Source organism: Zootermopsis nevadensis, unplaced genomic scaffold, assembly GCF_977971745.1.
Source record: "Zootermopsis nevadensis isolate Lab colony 2312 unplaced genomic scaffold, Znev_1.0 Znev_ptg000017l, whole genome shotgun sequence".
Classification (NCBI taxonomy): Eukaryota; Metazoa; Arthropoda; class Insecta; order Blattodea; family Termopsidae; genus Zootermopsis; species Zootermopsis nevadensis.
Window position 1 is genome coordinate 11,215,061 of NW_028259149.1, and position 19,268 is coordinate 11,234,328.

Genomic DNA, 19,268 nt, shown 5'->3' on the forward strand with positions numbered 1-19,268 from the left:
GAGGAGACCGGCTGATGCAGGGGCAGGTTAAAAGCATCGAAAGCAACAGACCTTACGGATAGTAACGACCCCGAGTTACGGGTTGATGCAAGTAGTAACTTCTTAGATTTATCCAAAAGAAATTAACGTTGTGGGTTTTTTGTGTTAGCGGGGCTGGATTTGTTACCTGTAATACTGAGAGTGTAAGAGAAGGTTACACAAAATGTTTATATAAAAAAAAATAATTGATAGATATTTGAGAGAAAAAAAGAGGTCGACTTTACTGGTGTTTTATGGACTTCGAGAAAACTTTCGATTCAGTTGATACAGAAACGGTATCGTGTAAGATTAAGTGAAAACATGGTTAATTGTATAAAGACAGAGTATGAAGATATTAAATTGGGGAGAATTAACGAGTTGGATGAGACAGGGGTGTAGTTTAAGCCCCTGCTCGTTTAACTTTTTATAAATAGCATGGAAATGATTAAATATAGACAGTTCTCCGATAGGTGGAAATATTCACTACTCGAGATCTCCAATTGGCTCGTTTACCATCAGTGAGAGAAATGGACCAAGCAGCGAGATGTTAAGAATGGGTGGAATTTGAACTTTAATCTGAGAAAATCTGAAGTCGTAATATTTAAGAAGGGAAGTAAGCCGATGAACACAGGAAGATGGAATAGCAGCGATAATAGATACATTAAAATATTTAGAAATCCTTCAGGAAACGCTGGAGGTGCATCTTAGACACGAGTTTAAATATTTAAACTTTATAGTTCAGGCCGAGGACGGGTGTCTGAAGTTAAGTCGCCGTTAGTGAAATCGAATGAAACAAACCTGTAAATATCCTTACAAATTCAAACTTCTTCATTAACCTAATACAAACTTTAAACTTTATAATCTCCGTGAAGTAATAAGCACAAACACAAATAATTTATTACAGTTATTACTACAGGGAAGTAAACGATAGTTCACTAATCACAAAAATAATTGTACCGCACGAAAATCAGCCGAAGAAATTAAAATAAACTGACACATATTCTGTTTCAGTGTACAAATATTAGGTAAGATTTGAGGTTTTCACGGCGGTGAGTCTGAAGATTTCTGTTTTCTGGGTTGTACGTCGTGTAGTGTGACAGAAGATAGCCCTGATGATGGAAGCAGCAAGGACCTCTGAAACGTCTGTAAACTTTTAGCAGACTGCACGGCGCAACAACCCAGAAGACAGCCCATCTTCAGTATCAACATTATTATGTAAATATTAAATTTCACTGTATTTTTACCACATGTCACTACTGCAACATTGCTATTTCATAACCGCAATGTCAAAGTGTAGCTCTTACATGCAACTTTGTGACACTTTCTGAATGTTCAGATACATTTCGGTGTACTAGTGTACGTATCTGTGACACGGCGGTGTAAAGGTAACATCATAGTGCACACATTAGCAGACTGTTTTATGTTCGTCATACATTGTATGGCAAGAAAGCAGCTGAGTTTTTGTGCTTTTCACATACACGTATACCTGATAAAGGCAGTATTTTCAGTATGGATAATGCCAATCAATATGTGACATTTATTAAGCGTGCTTCAATTAAACAGGAATTGAATTTTTGGAGTCCTGTCAGCTTCTCGTATTTGCGCCTCTAACTGGGACTCGTCTGCCTCCTGGTAATCCTTTGGCGTACGGTTTCTTCGCGTTAGTGCTGAGGTAATATATTCCACGAGCTCTGGAAAAGAAATGCCTTAGTCAGTGCGGAATATGAACTAGCGTATCACAAGGACAGTCCTAATTATGTATGATTAAGCTCGCACCAACGATGCAATTTGAGATTTTCAGATTCTTACTTAAAAGGCACGAAGAAGTGACGGGAAGGATTTGTAATTCGATTGAATTTAAAGCAGCAACGTGTTGTCTAGAAAATGAGTGTTTTCGCCACGGATAATGTTTGTCGATGTCTGTACCCGTGGCCGTTACCGACAAGCAAAATTTATTCTCCAAATGAAGGTCTCTGACGTGGATGCTTATATTTGTATGCTATGTTTGTCGTCTGTTCTTGCTACAGCTGGCAGTAAACCTTGGGGGGAAAAAACCCAAAAAAATTACATAATTTTAGACGCGTGTATGTGTTTGGAATTTTTCGGGTGTTTATCGTGTAACATGACGGACTAGTTACTGGATAAGATAAACACTGCCTTCAAGCAGACAATACAATAACGTCGGTAGAATAAAATAAAGTAATGAAAGAATCGATTTATGATCTTAATATGTTTAACACTGGTGCCAGATACATATGATGTAGTCAGGTTTGCCAGACATCGCGTATAAACACACAGCACTAGCAAGTCAGTGTGATGCTGGAAAGGTAAGCGATACTTGAGTATGTGACGAATACACATGAGGATATTTTAAATGCAAACTTTCGCATTCACCATTAAATTCAGTTATTTAACATTCTTAATGTCAAATATTTCAATGTGTCATGTAATATTAACAGTTTTATGCGTCGCGAATTAGATCCTTTAAATTGTTCTGATTCCAGATTTAGATCCGACCATATAATTAGGTCTTCTTAAATAATTATCCCTTTTTTTTAATATTTGAGATTTGAGGCTTTTACTGTGGTGAAAATGATTAAGTATACAAGTAATTATAAAAGTTGAGCAATCTCTAGTTAAATAATGTTCATACTAAATTTCACGAAAATCAGGCAAGCTGTTCAGAATTTATCAGGGATAATGGCCACTGGAGAACGATTACTGGAGCTAGGTATTGTTACTTATAAAAGTAGACTAAGATTAACTAAGTTCTGTAGTTCAAATTTGTATAATTTTCATTCTACGTAAGTAGTTACATATCTAGCTGGTTTAATTATTTTTCCTGAAATGATTATACTTCTTCTGTGTAACCATGTGAGACAATGCACGCGTACTTTTACAGCGATAACGGACTTCAAATAGCCCCTTTCGCATTCAGAGTGATACAGTTGAGTTAACTGAATGTCAATAATTTAAGAAGGCAAACCGTTCCCCCGAATGTCTGCAGACCACAACATTCCCGGAAGCAATATGACATTTCGCTGCTTTATATCGGCAAGTGATTAACTTCCAAGAATTGAACAATTCAAACTCTTGAGCCAACAGCCTTCCACCACAATACAACATTCATGTCAGTATCGATTTCAGAACAGTTGCTTCTTATTCGAATTCTGAGTGAGTGTACTGCAACAGAAATCATTTCTAGAAATATTACGACGCAGTTTGGAGGCAGTGGAGCGGTTTACAAAATAACGCTGCTGTTTAGAAAACGTATAATTGTAAGAAGGTCCATTGCTGTCACATAAAAATCGATATTGCGTAGAAAGTAGGAACTTAAACGAAAATTGTGCTGTGTAGTCAGCAAGAATATAAAAAATCCGGTAGAATTTTTTACATTTTCTGTAGCTTTTTCTTGATAATTGCGAATAATATATTCATAAGGTAGTCATAATAGATGAACCTCATTATTTCAGTAGGCTACAATTTGTTCAAGAAATATCCGAGGGGAAAAAATGAGCAGTGTCCCTAGTAATAAAGGAAATATTCGTTTACGGTTATGAGCGTTCATTTTGAAGTAATTGATCAAAAACGGAAGGTCCTGCCCAAGATGGAGTCATCATCGCACTTACATACAGCAACGACATTCCTGAAATAATGTTGGCACACTGAACAGACGTGAGAAATTTCATTCTAAAAACGATGGAGGCTATTGGCAGAACGAAGCGACTTACTTGTGTGACACGTGTTCTCCCATGAGAACGTACTGGTCATCGGGCGGGTTGCAGAAACCCAGGTAGTACAGGAACTGATTAGGACAGGGCACTGCCCAAAACCCGGCTTTGCTGTTGATCGATTCGATGAAGTATGGCGTCACCTTGGTGTGGTCGCAGGACAGAGTTCCTGCAACGGACAACAATTTCGTTGGAAGCACAGCATCTACTATCCTATTATGCAAGCACTGTCGAGTGTGAAGATGGTTGGCTGTCGTCCGACATGTTGAGCCGTGTAGTCTCCATAAGAAAATGAATTTACAATCCCGTGTGAAGAATTTATTCCCTTCTACCAATTAAAACGTCGGACCATCTGGAATATTTATGTGTAGTATTTAAACAGATACTTTAATTTATATAGTACAATTGTTTTACTTATTAATAAACACTGCGTTTTGAATTCTAGACTTGGTCTCCTTGACAGTTTGCAGAACATAAAACGTTGTCAGTATTCACTCGGTCGACGTTGATATATGCATTCTCAATGTATGTTTTACAACGACAAATAAAATACAGAACAGGGAACAAATAAGAATCACGACACCTAGATCAAATCGTTTATCTGCCTTCTGGTAATAAATTCCCAGAATTTTGCCGAATCATTTGCTGATCTTGCTCTAATTTGTATAGAAACTTCAACAAAGAAACGGAATAGAAAATCTTTATTATTTACAAACATAATTTTAAATCTTTAATCTGTTTTAAACTGTTTTTATATACTATTTCGAAGTGTTCATTAGGCTGCTAGGCAACGCAAAGGATGTGGACTTTTCTTTAGAATGTCCCGAAGGCTTCGCCCGGCTTCTAGGTAAAGCAGGTTTTAATTTAACGACTGATACAATTTGTATGAATGACTCCACTCCGCCAGCACTAGAAAGCTTAACCATTATAATTCGGGTTCTCATAAAACACTGGAATCACAGGGCTGCCAAAATCAACGACAGTATTTGCAATGGATGTGTTGAGCCTTACTGAAAATGGAGTTCTGAGCGCACCCGGGCTGACTTGTTCCTCCATTCACGTAGAAGTCTGCGTGTCCGTTTGGGCCCCACTGGCCCAGAATTCCCGCACCTGTGTGGATCACGTCTATGAAGTGAGCGTCCGTAGGGTCAAGGTCATGGGACCTGTTGGTCCCCATGTAAAACAGGATGGTTGGATCCAGACCTGTAACAGTTTTCTAATGTTCCTTATTTTTGTTTTGGAGCGAACGGATATTAGAACATAATTGTATTTATTTGCTAAAAATTGTTTAGATGTTTGTTGTGAACGTAATTGTGAGGCATCCTGTGGCATTACAAAATCAGCAATTTTCTTAACGCGTAACTTATACAACAGCACTGCAACATTAAACATTTTTGCATGCTAATGTTTCATGTTTGTCTCGTGGATATCCTGTGAAAGTTACTTGAGGCGTGTTGTGGGAATGTAAGAAACAGCCATCACTTCCTCACCCGTGATCCGCCCCAGTTTGCCTGCAGTGAGATAGTTGGCAACCAGCCCTGCGATGTGAGCCCCCACGCTGTAGCCAATAAGATGCAGGGCGTCTGGACGGACTCCACGAGGGTGGCTGCCAAGGTAGTCCACTAACTGTGCGATGCACTTCGCCCCGAACCGAGGCGCCCAGTTGATCTGACTCAGACAGGGTTCCTTGACTAGAGTCGAGTAGTCTACGATGATGATGTTGTATTCACCATGTGTGAAGTAGGCTGGAAGATCGTTACCATGTATCGCTATTAACTGTGCACCTACTTACTGAGTACCAGCAAAACGTCTATTTCTCGGGCAATCAGCCGCGTTAACTGGTTACCGTAGTAAACCGACGTTTCGGGAACCAACTCTGTTCCCATCTTCAGGGTTCTGATGTGACTGGATACCTCGGAAGTCGCCAGGCCGAGGTATCCAGTCACATCAGAAGATTTTATTGATTGTACTCGCCGCGAAAGTCTCAAATCCTATATTTCTTTTATGACAATCGTACATTCCCACTTACCAGATTTCATGTGGGGTAGTGACCATTTTTACGATGTAAGCGGAGATGGTTTAGTCACTACAAACGTTGTTATCGCCTACCATTTAGACCAAGGAAGGAAGTAATTTTAGAAAGAAACATTTAACAGTGTACAGAAGGACTTGTGTGTAAAATACTTCACGTTTATTAACTACATATTCTTTTGTCAGGCCGTAGAGCATTTTTGCTGATGGTTTAGGAGTTCCTGATTAAAATCTAGGATTCACAATCGGTCTATGTGGATAACGGAATAGTATTGTATTTAATTTCTAACCTGTCATAAAATGATATTAGAGGGTAATATTAAAATGTGATTAGGAATCAGATGTTAACTTGCTCATTGATCAGTGGCGGATTCAATTGCCAGACAGTTCGTTGATTATAAATAATTTGTGGCGTGTGTGTGAAGATGCCTGTCTTCTGGGTTGTTGTGCCGTGTAATCTGGCAGAGAAGTTCGCCGACGTTTCAGAGGCAGCAAGATCATCTGAAACGTAGATAGACTTCTCTATCAAACAACCCATAGGACAACCATTTTCATACTCGCTGCAATGAGAACCTGAAATTTCGCTCGTGTATTGTGGATTTTCCAAACAGCGGAGCCATGAAGCCTCATGAATCGCCCGAGTTGGCCGGAGGAACGTACGCGCTTTCACAACAATGTAATCGAGAATCTTCTGCAGAAAACAAGCGTGCTGGCTGAGTAACTCTGCGTACGCAATTTAGCCACGTTCACTTTCGCTACTCACTCTCCTACCATCTTGGCACGCGACTCAGCAAATCGCCAAAAAGTTACGTGCAGAACAAGGAACTTGGTTCCGTTCACGGAACAGCCGTAACAATTCATGCAGACCTAAACGCAGGACACAGACCCGCATACGTCACGCTATTTAATGACGCCATATCACCAGCTATGATGTCTTTTACGACTGCGAAACTGGTCTTTCACAGTGAAGAAAGAACAAAGAGTGAGAATGACGAACTTAATAATTTTCTCTCTTCACCACGTATTAACCCAATAGGATGATGAAACCAAGAAGGCTAAGGAGGGATGGACATGTATCAACTAGCTAGATTAATCTCGCTCTGGACAGGGTCGAATGGTGGGCTGTTGTGAGCACAGGACTTTACGGGTTCCATAAAAGGCGAATACTTTGACTATTTTGAAGACAAACATCTTCCCAAAAAGGATTTATTTCCATAGACATAGTATTTACTTCTGGCATTACCCGCAGTTTGGGGCGGAGCGATCATGTTTGGTTTGATGATTTGTTGAAAGTAGTTTTTTTGCTTTTAAAAATAACGCGAAAAAATGAACATGAATAAGATAAATAAATTATTAGCCATATCTCTGACACGGTGGTCTAGCGGTTAGAACGCTGGCCTTGTAATCCTGGGGTCTCGGGTTCGATTCCCGTCGGTGCCGAATTTATAACTTGTGTTGGGCAAGGCCGTGGTCTAGGCAACACGGAGTTTTCCTCCGGGGCTTCCCCGGTTTCTCCGTGGCATCCCAACAATTACTCCATTCACACACAGAAGAAGGCAATGGCAAACCACTTCTGGATCATCTGCCAAGAACGTATATGAACAGGTCCCAGTCCGAGAAAAGGATGGAAGGATCCTGTTCATATGGACCTGTCGTCAGACAGAACACTAAATAAATAATATAATAATATCTTTGACAGAACATTTGGCGCTATTATAACTTCTGCGTAACTATAAAATGGGATGCGTTTGTTTCGTATTGTGTACAGTTTCCAACTTGTCATGCAGTCTACTGACCACGTACCATCTCTGAGATCTGTGCTAGGAGAAAGATGGCGACCGCCACCAAAACCATGTATGATTATCTTTGTTGGGTGACTCGCGTCAAACCGTGACCCGTACAAGGAGCTGGAAGACAGCGAGTTCAGGAGTTCAGGGTCCTCCTGGGTGTCCCTGCGAACAAGAAGGGTATGACAACTCGGCGAAAGAGGTGTCAACACAATGTGGGCTAGCAATTGTATTATTTTCATTATGCTTTCCTTAAAGGACGGAAGAGAATAACTTTCTATGGTGGTACTACTGATCCAATTGCAGCAATTAATCGTCTCAGGTCCTGTGTGGGACTCTTGTCGACAGTCACAAAAGTTGCATTCCGGTTCAGTGCTGGACGTACGCCAGTCCGACAGTCTTAAAACCACAATACAGCGGACATAAAGAACGGTAAACAAAGAAAGGAGTAAATGCATTCGGTCTTGATACGTCGTCTGTTCAGAATAATAGACCCGTGTTCGATATAAACATCTGGACAATAGGATTGAATACCTGCGTGTGAGTCTGACTGTTTTGAAACTAAAAAAATTAACTGTGTCGGATAGACTATCAAACGGTTAATATCAGGTACTTGTTGAATAAATTATGAGTCGTCATTAAGAAAGAAATATAATTTTACAGTTTTTAAAGACTGGTTTTATAAGGAGTGGAAACCAATTCTATTTCACTTTACCGTAATTAGATCTATATAATATCAGAACACATTAAACCACAGAACAAATAATTGTTATAGAGAAATGTCACTTCAAAAAATTTGGTCCCCTGGCCAGTTGCGACTTAAGTTTTTTTCTGAAAATAAAAACCTTCAGATATTTGTTAGGACTCGTTATGTCGGAGATAAAAACATCGCATGCCATGGCCTCTACGTGTACAGATCGAGCCAACATTTAAGGGGCACGGTTATATTTAATCTTACAACTTCATGAACATTTCTGTCATAGACTGAGGAGGGTCTGGTTTGTTATTTGTGCGTTCTCAAGGTCCGTATTTTTTAAAGAGTCCATCCGTTCCTCTTCAGTGACTGTGAAGCAGAATCGACGTCACAGGGATCGATCATCATTGTGCAATCGACAGGTGTGCCATAGAAACTCGTGAGCTGCTCGCAGATGGGCAAACACCATGAACAAGAAACATATTTCACATTTAAACCAAGGTAAATCCTAAAACCTTGCATACCGTGCAGTGTTGAATGTATAAAATATAGAATCATACATACAAACAAAACTGTTAACACCTCATCAGGTCGAAATGCGTTTGACACAAAGTGTTTTTCGAACTGTTAACAGTTTTCTTTGTATGTATGATTTTATATTCGAGGTAAGTCTGTTTATTTCTCCGCACATATACTCTGACTGCATAAGAATAACACAGCTTTCAACCACATGACTATAAAGATGGCTGTCTTTTGGGATGTGTCGTGTCGTCTGGCTGCCTCCATCATCAGGGCAATAAAACCCTGATGATGGCACCTGAGACGTCGGCATTTTTCTTCCAGACTACACGGCGCAACAGATCAGAAGACAGTCATCTTTATAATTCTCTGATCTGAGCCATTTTCATACTTGCCGCTGCGAGAACCTGAAATCTTACAGGATTATAAATGACAAATGGAAGAACGTGTGGCCTGTTTTAATGTCTGTCCTACCATTTGCCTGATGTTACTGAGGTGTACTAGAAAAAGTATAACTGAGCAGATGATCCCACTGATCGGCCACTCACCGAGTGTACAGATAGAACTGAATGCGGGGATGCGGACACGTGTACGGTTGCTGTATGCAGGACGTCGAGTTGAAAAGGACGTTCACGGCGTTCTGCCCTCCTTCTGGTCGTTGCTGAGCTTCGGCACCTGCACAGAAACGTCACGATACTATGAGGTGTTTGAGAATAAAACTACTACATACTCAATACTGAACACAATTACGTGAAATGTGGCTTTTTCGGGGTAGTATCCTAGACACCAAACATCACGGCAAAGTGCTTAGCACTCCTATTTTATATTCGATAAGTCCCGGGGGGTTTGTCGTGCTGACCACACGTTATCCTATATCTGGTTGGATGATCGTCCACCTCTGCTTAGGCATGTGAACGTGAGGCCAGCAGCCAGCTAGTCGACTTTGGCTCTCAGAGGGCTGTTACACCACGGATTATTATGATTATTATTTAAGTCCCGGGTTCATACATCGGCTCGCAGACCGGCTATTCTCAACTTTCGTGGTTTTCCTTAATCCCTCCGGGCAAATTCCGTGTGATAAAACGATACGACCATTTCCTTCCATATCCTTTTCAATTCAGTATTCATTAATCATCCTGTAATTCGAAGCTGTGTAATCTGAGCTGCTGACAGAATCGGTAATTAAACTACAAATTTGATTGTAATATTTTCCCTGCGTGTTTAACTATTCGTAACAGACACAAGTCACAAACGGAAAATCACACACCAACGTCACATTGTGTTGTCACTCACTTTGTTTTATGACTCAGTTTTCTTTCTTACTGCAACTCAACGCACATAAACTCCCACAGGACGTCTTATCGTGACTTCATTATCAGTTACCGGTACTGTAAGTTTATTTAAAATTTCTGTCAGTTTACATCCGACGCGAAATGTAACCAGCATGCAGTATGATTTTCTCTTCACAGTGGCTTCGTCTTCATTCATTGCAATCATCACCTCAAGGGCAGAGTCTTACATGACAGAGTGGCTGCAGAGGTCAGCGTCGTAACAGTTCAGCAGACTGCAGCTTGCCAGGACAATGAAAACACGATTCCCAGGAGTCGATTATCGAGTGGCTATCCACAAGTTACCGCATTATTAACATACGCCTGAAAATTTTAATTAAAATTAAATCGACTACAATTTTCACATTTTCTTAAATAATTGTTAGTAGTTTTGTGTCCTGAACGTCGTACCGGCGCTATTCAGCTATGCTTTATTGGAATCTTTGTTATCAGTCTTTACAGTCGCCTATTTTCCACAGTCTTCTCCCCACAAGACGTGGCAAATTGTACCGATTCAAAACTAAGGCTTCAGTTAGTTTTGCTCTTAACTTCATGTTCTTTCAATACTGCATTATGTAACATATTTAATAAGAGCCACGTAGACATACGTTATGTTACTTAGGTCTACGTACTGAAAAGCTAAAGTGACTTACAGGCCCATTCTTCTTTGTATCTCATTGCTATTGATGTGACGAACGGCGATGCAAATACACTGAAATCGTACGCACTGTTTTGTTGCTGAACGCCTTTGACATTAACAGGAGGCAAACAGGAATGTAGTCTCATGTTCGTCATAAAAGTTGTGTTGCTGTACTACTACGTACATACCCAGTGGCTAATTGCGTTAGCCTAAATATTTGTGGTCGGAGGGTGTGAAAAGAAGTGAAATTTAGGTAGGAATGACAGTTGAGCATTTCGGTAAAAGCAAAGGAGAGTTTACGGACTGGTGGAAAGATTCAAAGGAGGGATTGTTTACACGCCTTCTGGGTGGCCATTGAATGTTACATTAATAGTTTTTGAGGTTGATGAGCAATTGATCAGTATTCGGGGCAGCCAAACAATCAGAACTAATGAAGCTGGACGCGGTCAGAAAGTCTCCTGTGACAATACAAGACCCTGGCAAACAAATAGAATGGCTACTACCTTCACAAAACGCGACCATCTTTCGAATAAGAACGACATCAAATAATGAAGTCGTAAGCTACTGCTTTAGGCTGAGACAGACTAAAGCGAGTTTAAACTGAGGTTTGAAGTTCTCAGGGTGGCAATGCGTCGGTTGTGGTCTTCTGGACTGTGAAGCCATGTGGTCATGCATGTAGTTAACCAGCGTTTCGGAGGAACGTATCGCCTCCATATTCAGGGAACAAGGCATTAAAACCCATAATTGAGGAATTTCAACTGATTTTATCCCGAAGGTCGATGTACTGAGCAACCAAGCGATAATATTGCAGTAACCCAAGGTCAGGATAACAGAACACTACAACAAATACGCCTAATCATTACAATCATTGCCCAGATCTATAATTTGACGGGAAAGTACGAGGAATGTTGACGAACGGTCCTCCGGTTGTAGCAGTACTGCTCCGTGATTTTGCAACTTACGTTGCTGACCCAGTTTCACCCAGTACTGACCTTAACCGTTTTTGTAAGTCGCGTTCTTAATTGATATTAGATACAGAATTTTTTGCTGATCGCGCCGCCTATGGAATGTGGAAACACCATTAAGTATCTTTGGCTGTGGTCACTCCGGTACCGAGATAAATGCCGGCGGCTTGACTTTTATAGCCTCCTGCAAAATTCCAAACTACACGGTGTTCTAAAAAGATTTATACACAACATAATAGAACCTCGTGTGTAGTTATATATCTTTTTGGGACATTCTATATGTAAAAATGCGAATTAGTCTTTGTGTAAGGATTAATGGGCTGTTTCAGAATAACAATTCACTAGCCACAGTGAGTCCTTCAGACCTTATGCAGGCCTATAGAACGAATAGATTCATAGCTCTTAGCTGTTTTATTAGCCCATTAGCGTAGCGTAGTATTTTTTGCGTGACTGCTAAGCTTTTTATTCTTAGTTTTGATCACTGGTCGTTTATTTTGTAAGCGCTCAAAGACAGAACTTGTTAAACTCAATTAATTCTCACAGAAAGCGCCCTGCCTTATTTCCCACTGATTAAAATCCATCGTGCCATCTATTACCGTTTCCTTTCATCACGAAGAAAAATCTAAGCCAGCTGTTCGTGAACTGTACAAGTAAGCGGATTAAAAGTACATTCGTGGTAGATACGGTGTATTATACTGTGCTTGGTTTTTAATAGTCCGTGTGCTTGTGACAACTCATATTGATCCACGAGTTCTTCTTTCCACACCAAGCACAAGAGCTACATCCCAGATTCCTATAAAATAATTTCCGTAACATTTAATCAGAATTTCTTACTTCAAACACCCCGCATCTACTGCGCCACTGACTTTCTCACCTTAAAAAAAGTTCGCAGGATCGCCACTTTGGAATTTTTTTAGTGGTGATGATGTTCTGCCTACTGGTATCGTGTATACTCGGTGTTATTTCAGGTCACGTAACGTGACGTCACCAGTACTCAGAACAAGACGTCCTCGCCGTACTGAAAACCTCAGATCTCACTGATTTGTTGATGAAATACGAATGAATGTTTGTCGAGAATGAAATGGTGTCTGTACGGAGTTTCCCTAAAATTAGTCAATTAATATATGTAACGCTGATGTGGATAATTGAATCTGGTGTCTTATTGATACAAGAACACGCATATTGTTAAGTGTTAAAAGCTCACTTCAAAACCGTAAGCGTTAAGAGCTGAGAAGGAGATACGACTTTGTTAAGAAGTTGACAAACACATCCAAGCATTTCGAAACAGATGTAGTTATTTACTGAAAGACCAGTCTCTTTGCAAATGCTGCTTATGTAACAGGGCACAGGCAGGCAAGAGAACTTGCGAAGCTCTGCCATCACAGCAACCGACTGTGTCTTGTTACTACGGGAATCAAGATCTGATTATTATTATTGAAACACTAACGTCACTTAGTGATGGTCTAGTGCAGGGGTCGGCAAACATTTTTTATAAAGGGCCAATCAGTAAATATTTTAGGATCTGCGGGCCAAGAGGCAAACTCGAGGATATTTATATAGGTAAGCCTACTTATGTAACAAGAAAAAAACAAGTTTTAAAAAATTTATTGAACATTTCACCAAACTGAGGTTTAAATTCAGTACTCCCTATCATCAAAATTGATTGTAAATGTTCATCCGTTAATGCTGACCTGTATTGAGATTTTACATATTTCATTTTTGAAAATGTCTTTTCACACAGGTAGGCTCTGCCAAATAACGATTTAAATCCCCGAGCATATGATCTTAATTGACGGTATTCATCGCTTGGAAGACATTTATAGAATTCTTTCTCTCAACTACTCAACTCGGCTGTTTCGTTATGGCTCGTACTTTGAAATTTCAAAGAATTTAAATATGTAAAATCCGTTCTTAGCTCGCGGGCCGGATTTGGCCCGCGGGCCGTAGTTTGCCGACCCCTGGTCTAGTGAATTGATGAGTGCAAATTATGAAGCCCCTCACGTCGAAATTTTGCCCACCCTTCTGGGTTTTCCTGTCTCTTCGACACAGATACTCCCTTCAGACCGTTTTTTCAAACATTCTGCCCGTTCTTCCTTTCGGATGAATGATAGAACTTCATACCCGTGCAGAATAAAAGCTAAATTTATAGTGCAGTTTCGAGTGTTTCAATATTCAGCTGGTTACATAGCAGACAGGAAGCCAAGAGATTCTGAACTGGATAGTAGCAAGTATTCATCGAATTTAATATGCTCTATAGTACTTCGGAAAGTAATTTTGGTTTGTTCCTATCTTTTCTAAATATTTTAACATTAAAACAGTTTCCTAATAATTATTAATAATAATTAATAATTATAAGTTATACTTCCTTGTGTCCTGGATGTCGGCTGCCGTTTGTGTGTCCAAACTCGCGTTACGGATGTGATGCAAGCGGAAATAGTAGGTGGCTTTGGCTTCGTGTGGCCGAACAAAATGGAAAGTGACATCTTACCTTCGTTAGAGTAAAGTAGTAGAAAACAGCTGAATTCAATGATCACTGCTCTTGCTATGGCCATGATGCGGTCTCCACGGCAACCGGTCCTCATCCTTGAATCTCAGTGTACTTGTTCACGACTCCAAATATCTCAGTCTTATATCTGCTGAAAATAATTAGATATCGCATTTATTATTACCGTCACAGAGTATAATTATGGCCTTCGTCATTTCAGTATGTAATAAAATAGTGATAGAGAGCTTTTTTATGTTAAATAACTCTGTTGTAATGCGTCCTCTAGTGTTCATTTTATTACGTAAGAAATAAGACATCCTCTTGAACTGAATTGGTCTGATGGTTACATAATGAGTTAAGGATAATTTTGAACGGCGCTGTAAATTTGTTGAAGTATTATCTAAATAACATTTAAAGTAAACAATTTAGAACTTTTCCTTTTAAAGTGAATTAAATATGGAGATGTCTTAACGGCGACTGAAACCAGACTCCTGCCAAAAGCACCGATACAGAAGCGACCCCCTGAGTCCAGATGTAAAACGCAGACCCCACCGTAGACGCTACTATAGACTCGTTTGCGTTTCTTGCTATCAGAGTTGCCACCGTCAGAACCTAATCTCTTCTTTTCTATCCGCATCGCAGGAATGGCACCTTCGTACACTTAAGTGTGACAGACACTGGCTATTATATTAGGAATAGATGTTCTAGCCTCTTTTGATAGCGCCTTTGTTACTGTTCAGTGTCTGTTATTCTATTTCTTTCTCTTTATTACGTTTATGATATCGGTACTTCATTCTGTATTCTGCGATCGCCCTGAAGAAATGTGTTTCTTCCGTCTTCATTCTCCTATGTTGTTTAGTTAACACCAAAACATTCAGACGTGTACTGGCTGTTACTATGCAGGGTTTTATTAAGGTTTGCTATGACTTACGTGTCTATGCTTCGTACATTTCTGTTGTTGTTTGGGCGAGATATATCAACTTGCTTGGGTTGACGCATGATTTGTATAAAATCTATATATGGAGTACTGTCAACTGCAGAACAGTACAGTGGTTGGAAGTGACCGTGGCCTAATTTATAGCTCAGTAGCGCAGACGTGATAGCAATAAAGTCACGCCTGTCGAATCCAGATTGTGAACAGAGGAGAAAAGTGATTTGTGACGTGTCTTGTAATATAGTACTTGAAGATAGTTCTAGAAAAATAGTAATGAAAACTATTTATAGAACGAAACTATAAATTTCTGTTTTCTGATCATATTTTCTAGTCTTGGCTGCACATTTAATTTGAAGGCCTATGTTAAATGTAAAGTGAGAGGTAAAAACTTAGAGATATTTGTAACGTATAAAATACACTGCATACAGCAATCAGTAATATAAATGTGAACTTTTATGTTTCTTTTGTAAAAAGAGAATGTAAACCATGGATGGACTTGAAGACGTTATGGATATTTGATGATTATATGGAACGCCACTAATTGTGTTACATACTTGCAACGAATGTACTTTCTCAACGTGTCAGTTAACTTCTGAAGATTCAGAACCTGGTACATACCACTTCAGCACTATCCGAATGCTCACTACCTACTGACGGATTGCAGAGACGACGTCTGACTGTGTCCTGCCTATCGAAGTGCGTCTCGTACTTTCCGAAACCGGTGATTAATATACTCAGACACGTGAAGAAATTCCTCCTCAGACATTAATTTAGCGTCCCTTACAATAATTATTGTGAATGCTCTGAATAGCTCGTCCTTCCTGGATTAAAATGAGTAACTTTTACTTAGCATTGACAGTAGTCGCTCGTGTGTGGAAGTTGATGTTGCCTTGAAGTAACGGATTTATGTCAAACTTAACCGAGAATTATATGAATTAGGAATCATATTAGCTCGAGTGTAAAACGGCATTAGCCTATGTTATCCAACAAACAGCATCCGGAGATTATCAGATACACATATGCAGGTTAGTTTCGAAAGCAGTCTGTCAGTTCTGTCACATCCGTCCTTCCGTCCCACTGTCCACAAACAGTAGCACCACATCATTTCGATCAGTGATGTTAGGCTTTTATTAAAGAAACTGAGAGAAAATCTATTTTTGAGACAGTTACCTATTTTCGTTCTTTACGTGAGAAGTTCTGTTTGCCTGAACACAACTGCATCTCCGTGGTATGTAGGCTACCTGCATAGCAAAGTACGAACAGCGTGACGGCAAGCAGAGGCTCAGCCCCCCCACCTCACCTTTGAGCTTTGGAATTTGATGGGAAACTTTTCTTTAGATTAACTATTTCTTAATTCCACCAATTTATTTGGGTTTCGTTCAATTAGTCTACCTCCACCATCATCGTCAGTAAATAAAATGTAGTTGAAATGAAGAATCAGAACAAAGACGAAACCGAAAAATGAGGCTTTTGTCTCGTATTGTTGTAATGTTCCCCATAAATCGTGAATTATTTCCACTAGGTTAAAGCGGTCGTATCGTGAAGCTGACCATTAACTTCTAGTGCCGATCTAGTTTTTGGAGATTTGCCTCGATTTCCCATATGAATATTTTTAGCGCGATGCTTGGGCAGAGGGGTAACTTTACGTTAACCTAAACATTTGTCGTTAATTCAACTTCTAGTATACTCTAAAATTCTTTTGGTTCTTTAAAGGTTTGTGACACTGGTTGATTATTATACTAATGTTATTGTGGACATTATAGATTTTTTCAGGGATAAATTATCTGATATATACCTGAGGGCAACCACTTATTTCCACATCCTTGAGAATTTATTATTAATAAGCGTCATGTCATTCGGAGCTATATAGCAATTTAAAGCGTCGTTAAATAGTATACCAGGAATAGACAGAATATTATCAAAATGTGTCGGAATAGTTTCCAAAAATTCGCTGTCGATAGGTTAACACTTCTGTTTCGTATTGGGAGATCCCAGGTTCAAAGTCGGTTTGGAAATCGTTATCCTGATTCTTTTCGTAAATTTCCTCAGTCCCTCCAGGTAAATGCAGGAACAGTAACCTAAATTGAGACATGGCCGCTTCCTTCAATACAGTTTCAAACTAATAGATTATTAAACATCCTATAATTTAAATGTATTTAGTAGGAGCTATAACAGCGTAATTAAAATAAACCACGAATATATAGATAGGGTAAACAAAATTGTCAGTTGCTGTGGCGGAGTGACACATATATTTATGGGAATTACTTCCAGATTTTATGATGGACACATTTCTACTACCTTAACATTACAACAAATAAGAAATAAAGACAATGAAATGATTCACCTTAGAGGCGGTCTTCTGCAGAATTCAAACACCTGGAAAGTCGAGTCCAGTCCTACGTGGTGCCAACTGTTTCGAAATAAAAATAACTTGAAAACTTGGAACTGCGATGTGTAAGAGTCGACCCCAGATGGCTTCCTGGCACCTGCCTAAACACAATAGCGCATGCTTTAAGCCCGCGAAACACAACACTCGACAGTCACAGAGCTGCAGATTACGGAACCGGCATGAGTAGCGAACACGTGCACACCGGTCGATCCGAAAGCAAAAGGCCGACTGACCATCGTAAAGACACGGCAAGGTTGCCTACATGTGAAAGTAGCAGCGCCTCAGGAAGACTCTCACTTCTGATAACGTCTCTTCATATGCATATAGAAAGTATTGGGCCCAGTTCTAGAGAATCAGGGTTATGGGGCCACAAGTGCAACTGGCGAGGCACAAGGGCGCCGGTTCCTTTTAACTCGAATCTTTTAATCGGGTCCATTGTGTGCTTACGTTTTAAGCAATTTGAAACCGACTATCGCTGTAAATTATGCAGATTACAAGGAAATTGCGTTATATTGCGCAAAATGTATGATAACTAGCCAAACAGCTCAGTTTTCTCCTAGTACGAGTATTTCTTAAATGAACTTTACATAGGTTATTACATTGCTAATTTATTATTTCCGCGTCATTTCGAAAAGACTGATTGCTTGCAATTATGTGAATGTTGGATTAAATTTCATTCGTCTTTGATTGATCTTCGCAACGAATTAAACGGAACACTTCAACCTGTTAGATTAGACATGAAAGTAAGCACAAAACAAGAAGCAAAATAATTATTCTTAATTATCATTAAATTCAGGTTGTAAAGTCAAAAGGATAACATACATCTTCAGTAAAAATGTAATGCGTAAGAGACAGTAATCTTAATACTCGCGGCCGTGAGAACCTAAAATCTCGTATGTTTGCAACTTAACAAAAGTTCAGCCAAAAATTGCTACTGGTAACAAACTGAACTGCTAAGGTTTCATTCACGGCAAAATTGCTTTTCTTTTCGTCACCGGATCCACAATTACTTGTTTTATTCATTACGGCTGCTTTAGTGACTGAATTAACAGTAATCCAGTTATTTATTTTATAATAATAATATACGTAATTTTTTATAATAATATATTTGCACATGATGTGGTGTGCAGGGGCTATTGAACTGTATTTTAATGTGTCGCCACATGGAAACAGTTGAGAAACACTGTTAGAGCTTATTGCCTGATTTCGAAATACAACTTTGAGTACTTTTTTGCCTTATACTGCAGGTCTGTACCTACCCACTCTCATCCTGTTACACATTATTAACACAGAGGCTGTAGTTAAGAGTCCTGTAACTACCTTCCCGGGGCCTGACCGTCATTCAGAAGCGACGGAAAGGAGACAGATCTCTTAGGAATCTAGAACACGGGCGGGCTCTTCCTTTCCACAGAGCAATTCATCTCCGCCTCACAAAAGGCTCTTTACTCGGGATGTACCTTGTATTCTGGAAGTTTTTCGTTATATTCCTCAGTGACCAAACGCCTTGCCATTTGAAATGTTAAGGCCTTAAAAGAGTATTATTACTCCTCAGCCAGAATGAGGACACTTAACGATCACTTTCACTGCAAGACCGTTAGAAGCAGGACTAACAACTTTTCCTTCCAGTCAGATTATCACCCTGCGTGAGATGCGAGGTTTCCACGGCGACGGGTATGAAGATGGTTGTCTTCTGGAATGTAGCATCTTCTTGTCGACGTTCGAAAGGAGCTTCTCTAATACGTCGGTC

General features: G+C 39.7%; 1 protein-coding gene and 1 long non-coding RNA gene across 6 annotated transcripts; one reads left to right on the forward strand and one right to left on the reverse strand.

Annotated features, from left to right (window-relative positions):
• Nucleotides 1-890: 890 nt before the first annotated feature.
• On the reverse strand, nucleotides 891-17,762 carry LOC110834020 (inactive pancreatic lipase-related protein 1). Of its 5 annotated transcripts, none has more exons than XM_022072735.2 (8): nucleotides 17,477-17,762; nucleotides 14,202-14,346; nucleotides 9,329-9,455; nucleotides 7,584-7,732; nucleotides 5,240-5,494; nucleotides 4,761-4,952; nucleotides 3,750-3,918; nucleotides 891-1,709 (listed from the first exon to the last, which is right to left on the reverse strand). In XM_022072735.2, the coding sequence occupies exons 2-8, from the start codon at nucleotides 14,293-14,295 to the stop codon at nucleotides 1,604-1,606; spliced, it is 1,092 nt and encodes a 363-aa protein (XP_021928427.1). In that variant the 5' UTR covers nucleotides 14,296-14,346; nucleotides 17,477-17,762; the 3' UTR covers nucleotides 891-1,603. The 5 variants fall into 5 exon arrangements, with proteins under 5 accessions (XP_021928427.1, XP_021928428.1, XP_021928430.1 ...); XM_022072736.2 differs by having other exon boundaries at nucleotides 14,202-14,349; XM_022072738.2 differs by lacking the exon at nucleotides 17,477-17,762 and adding an exon at nucleotides 15,751-15,801 and having other exon boundaries at nucleotides 14,202-14,349.
• LOC110834021 (uncharacterized) lies at nucleotides 7,901-10,467 on the forward strand. The gene is made up of 3 exons (XR_002544450.2): nucleotides 7,901-8,107; nucleotides 8,628-8,762; nucleotides 10,250-10,467. It is a non-coding gene; the product is annotated as an uncharacterized LOC110834021 (long non-coding RNA).
• Nucleotides 17,763-19,268: the final 1,506 nt, after the last annotated feature.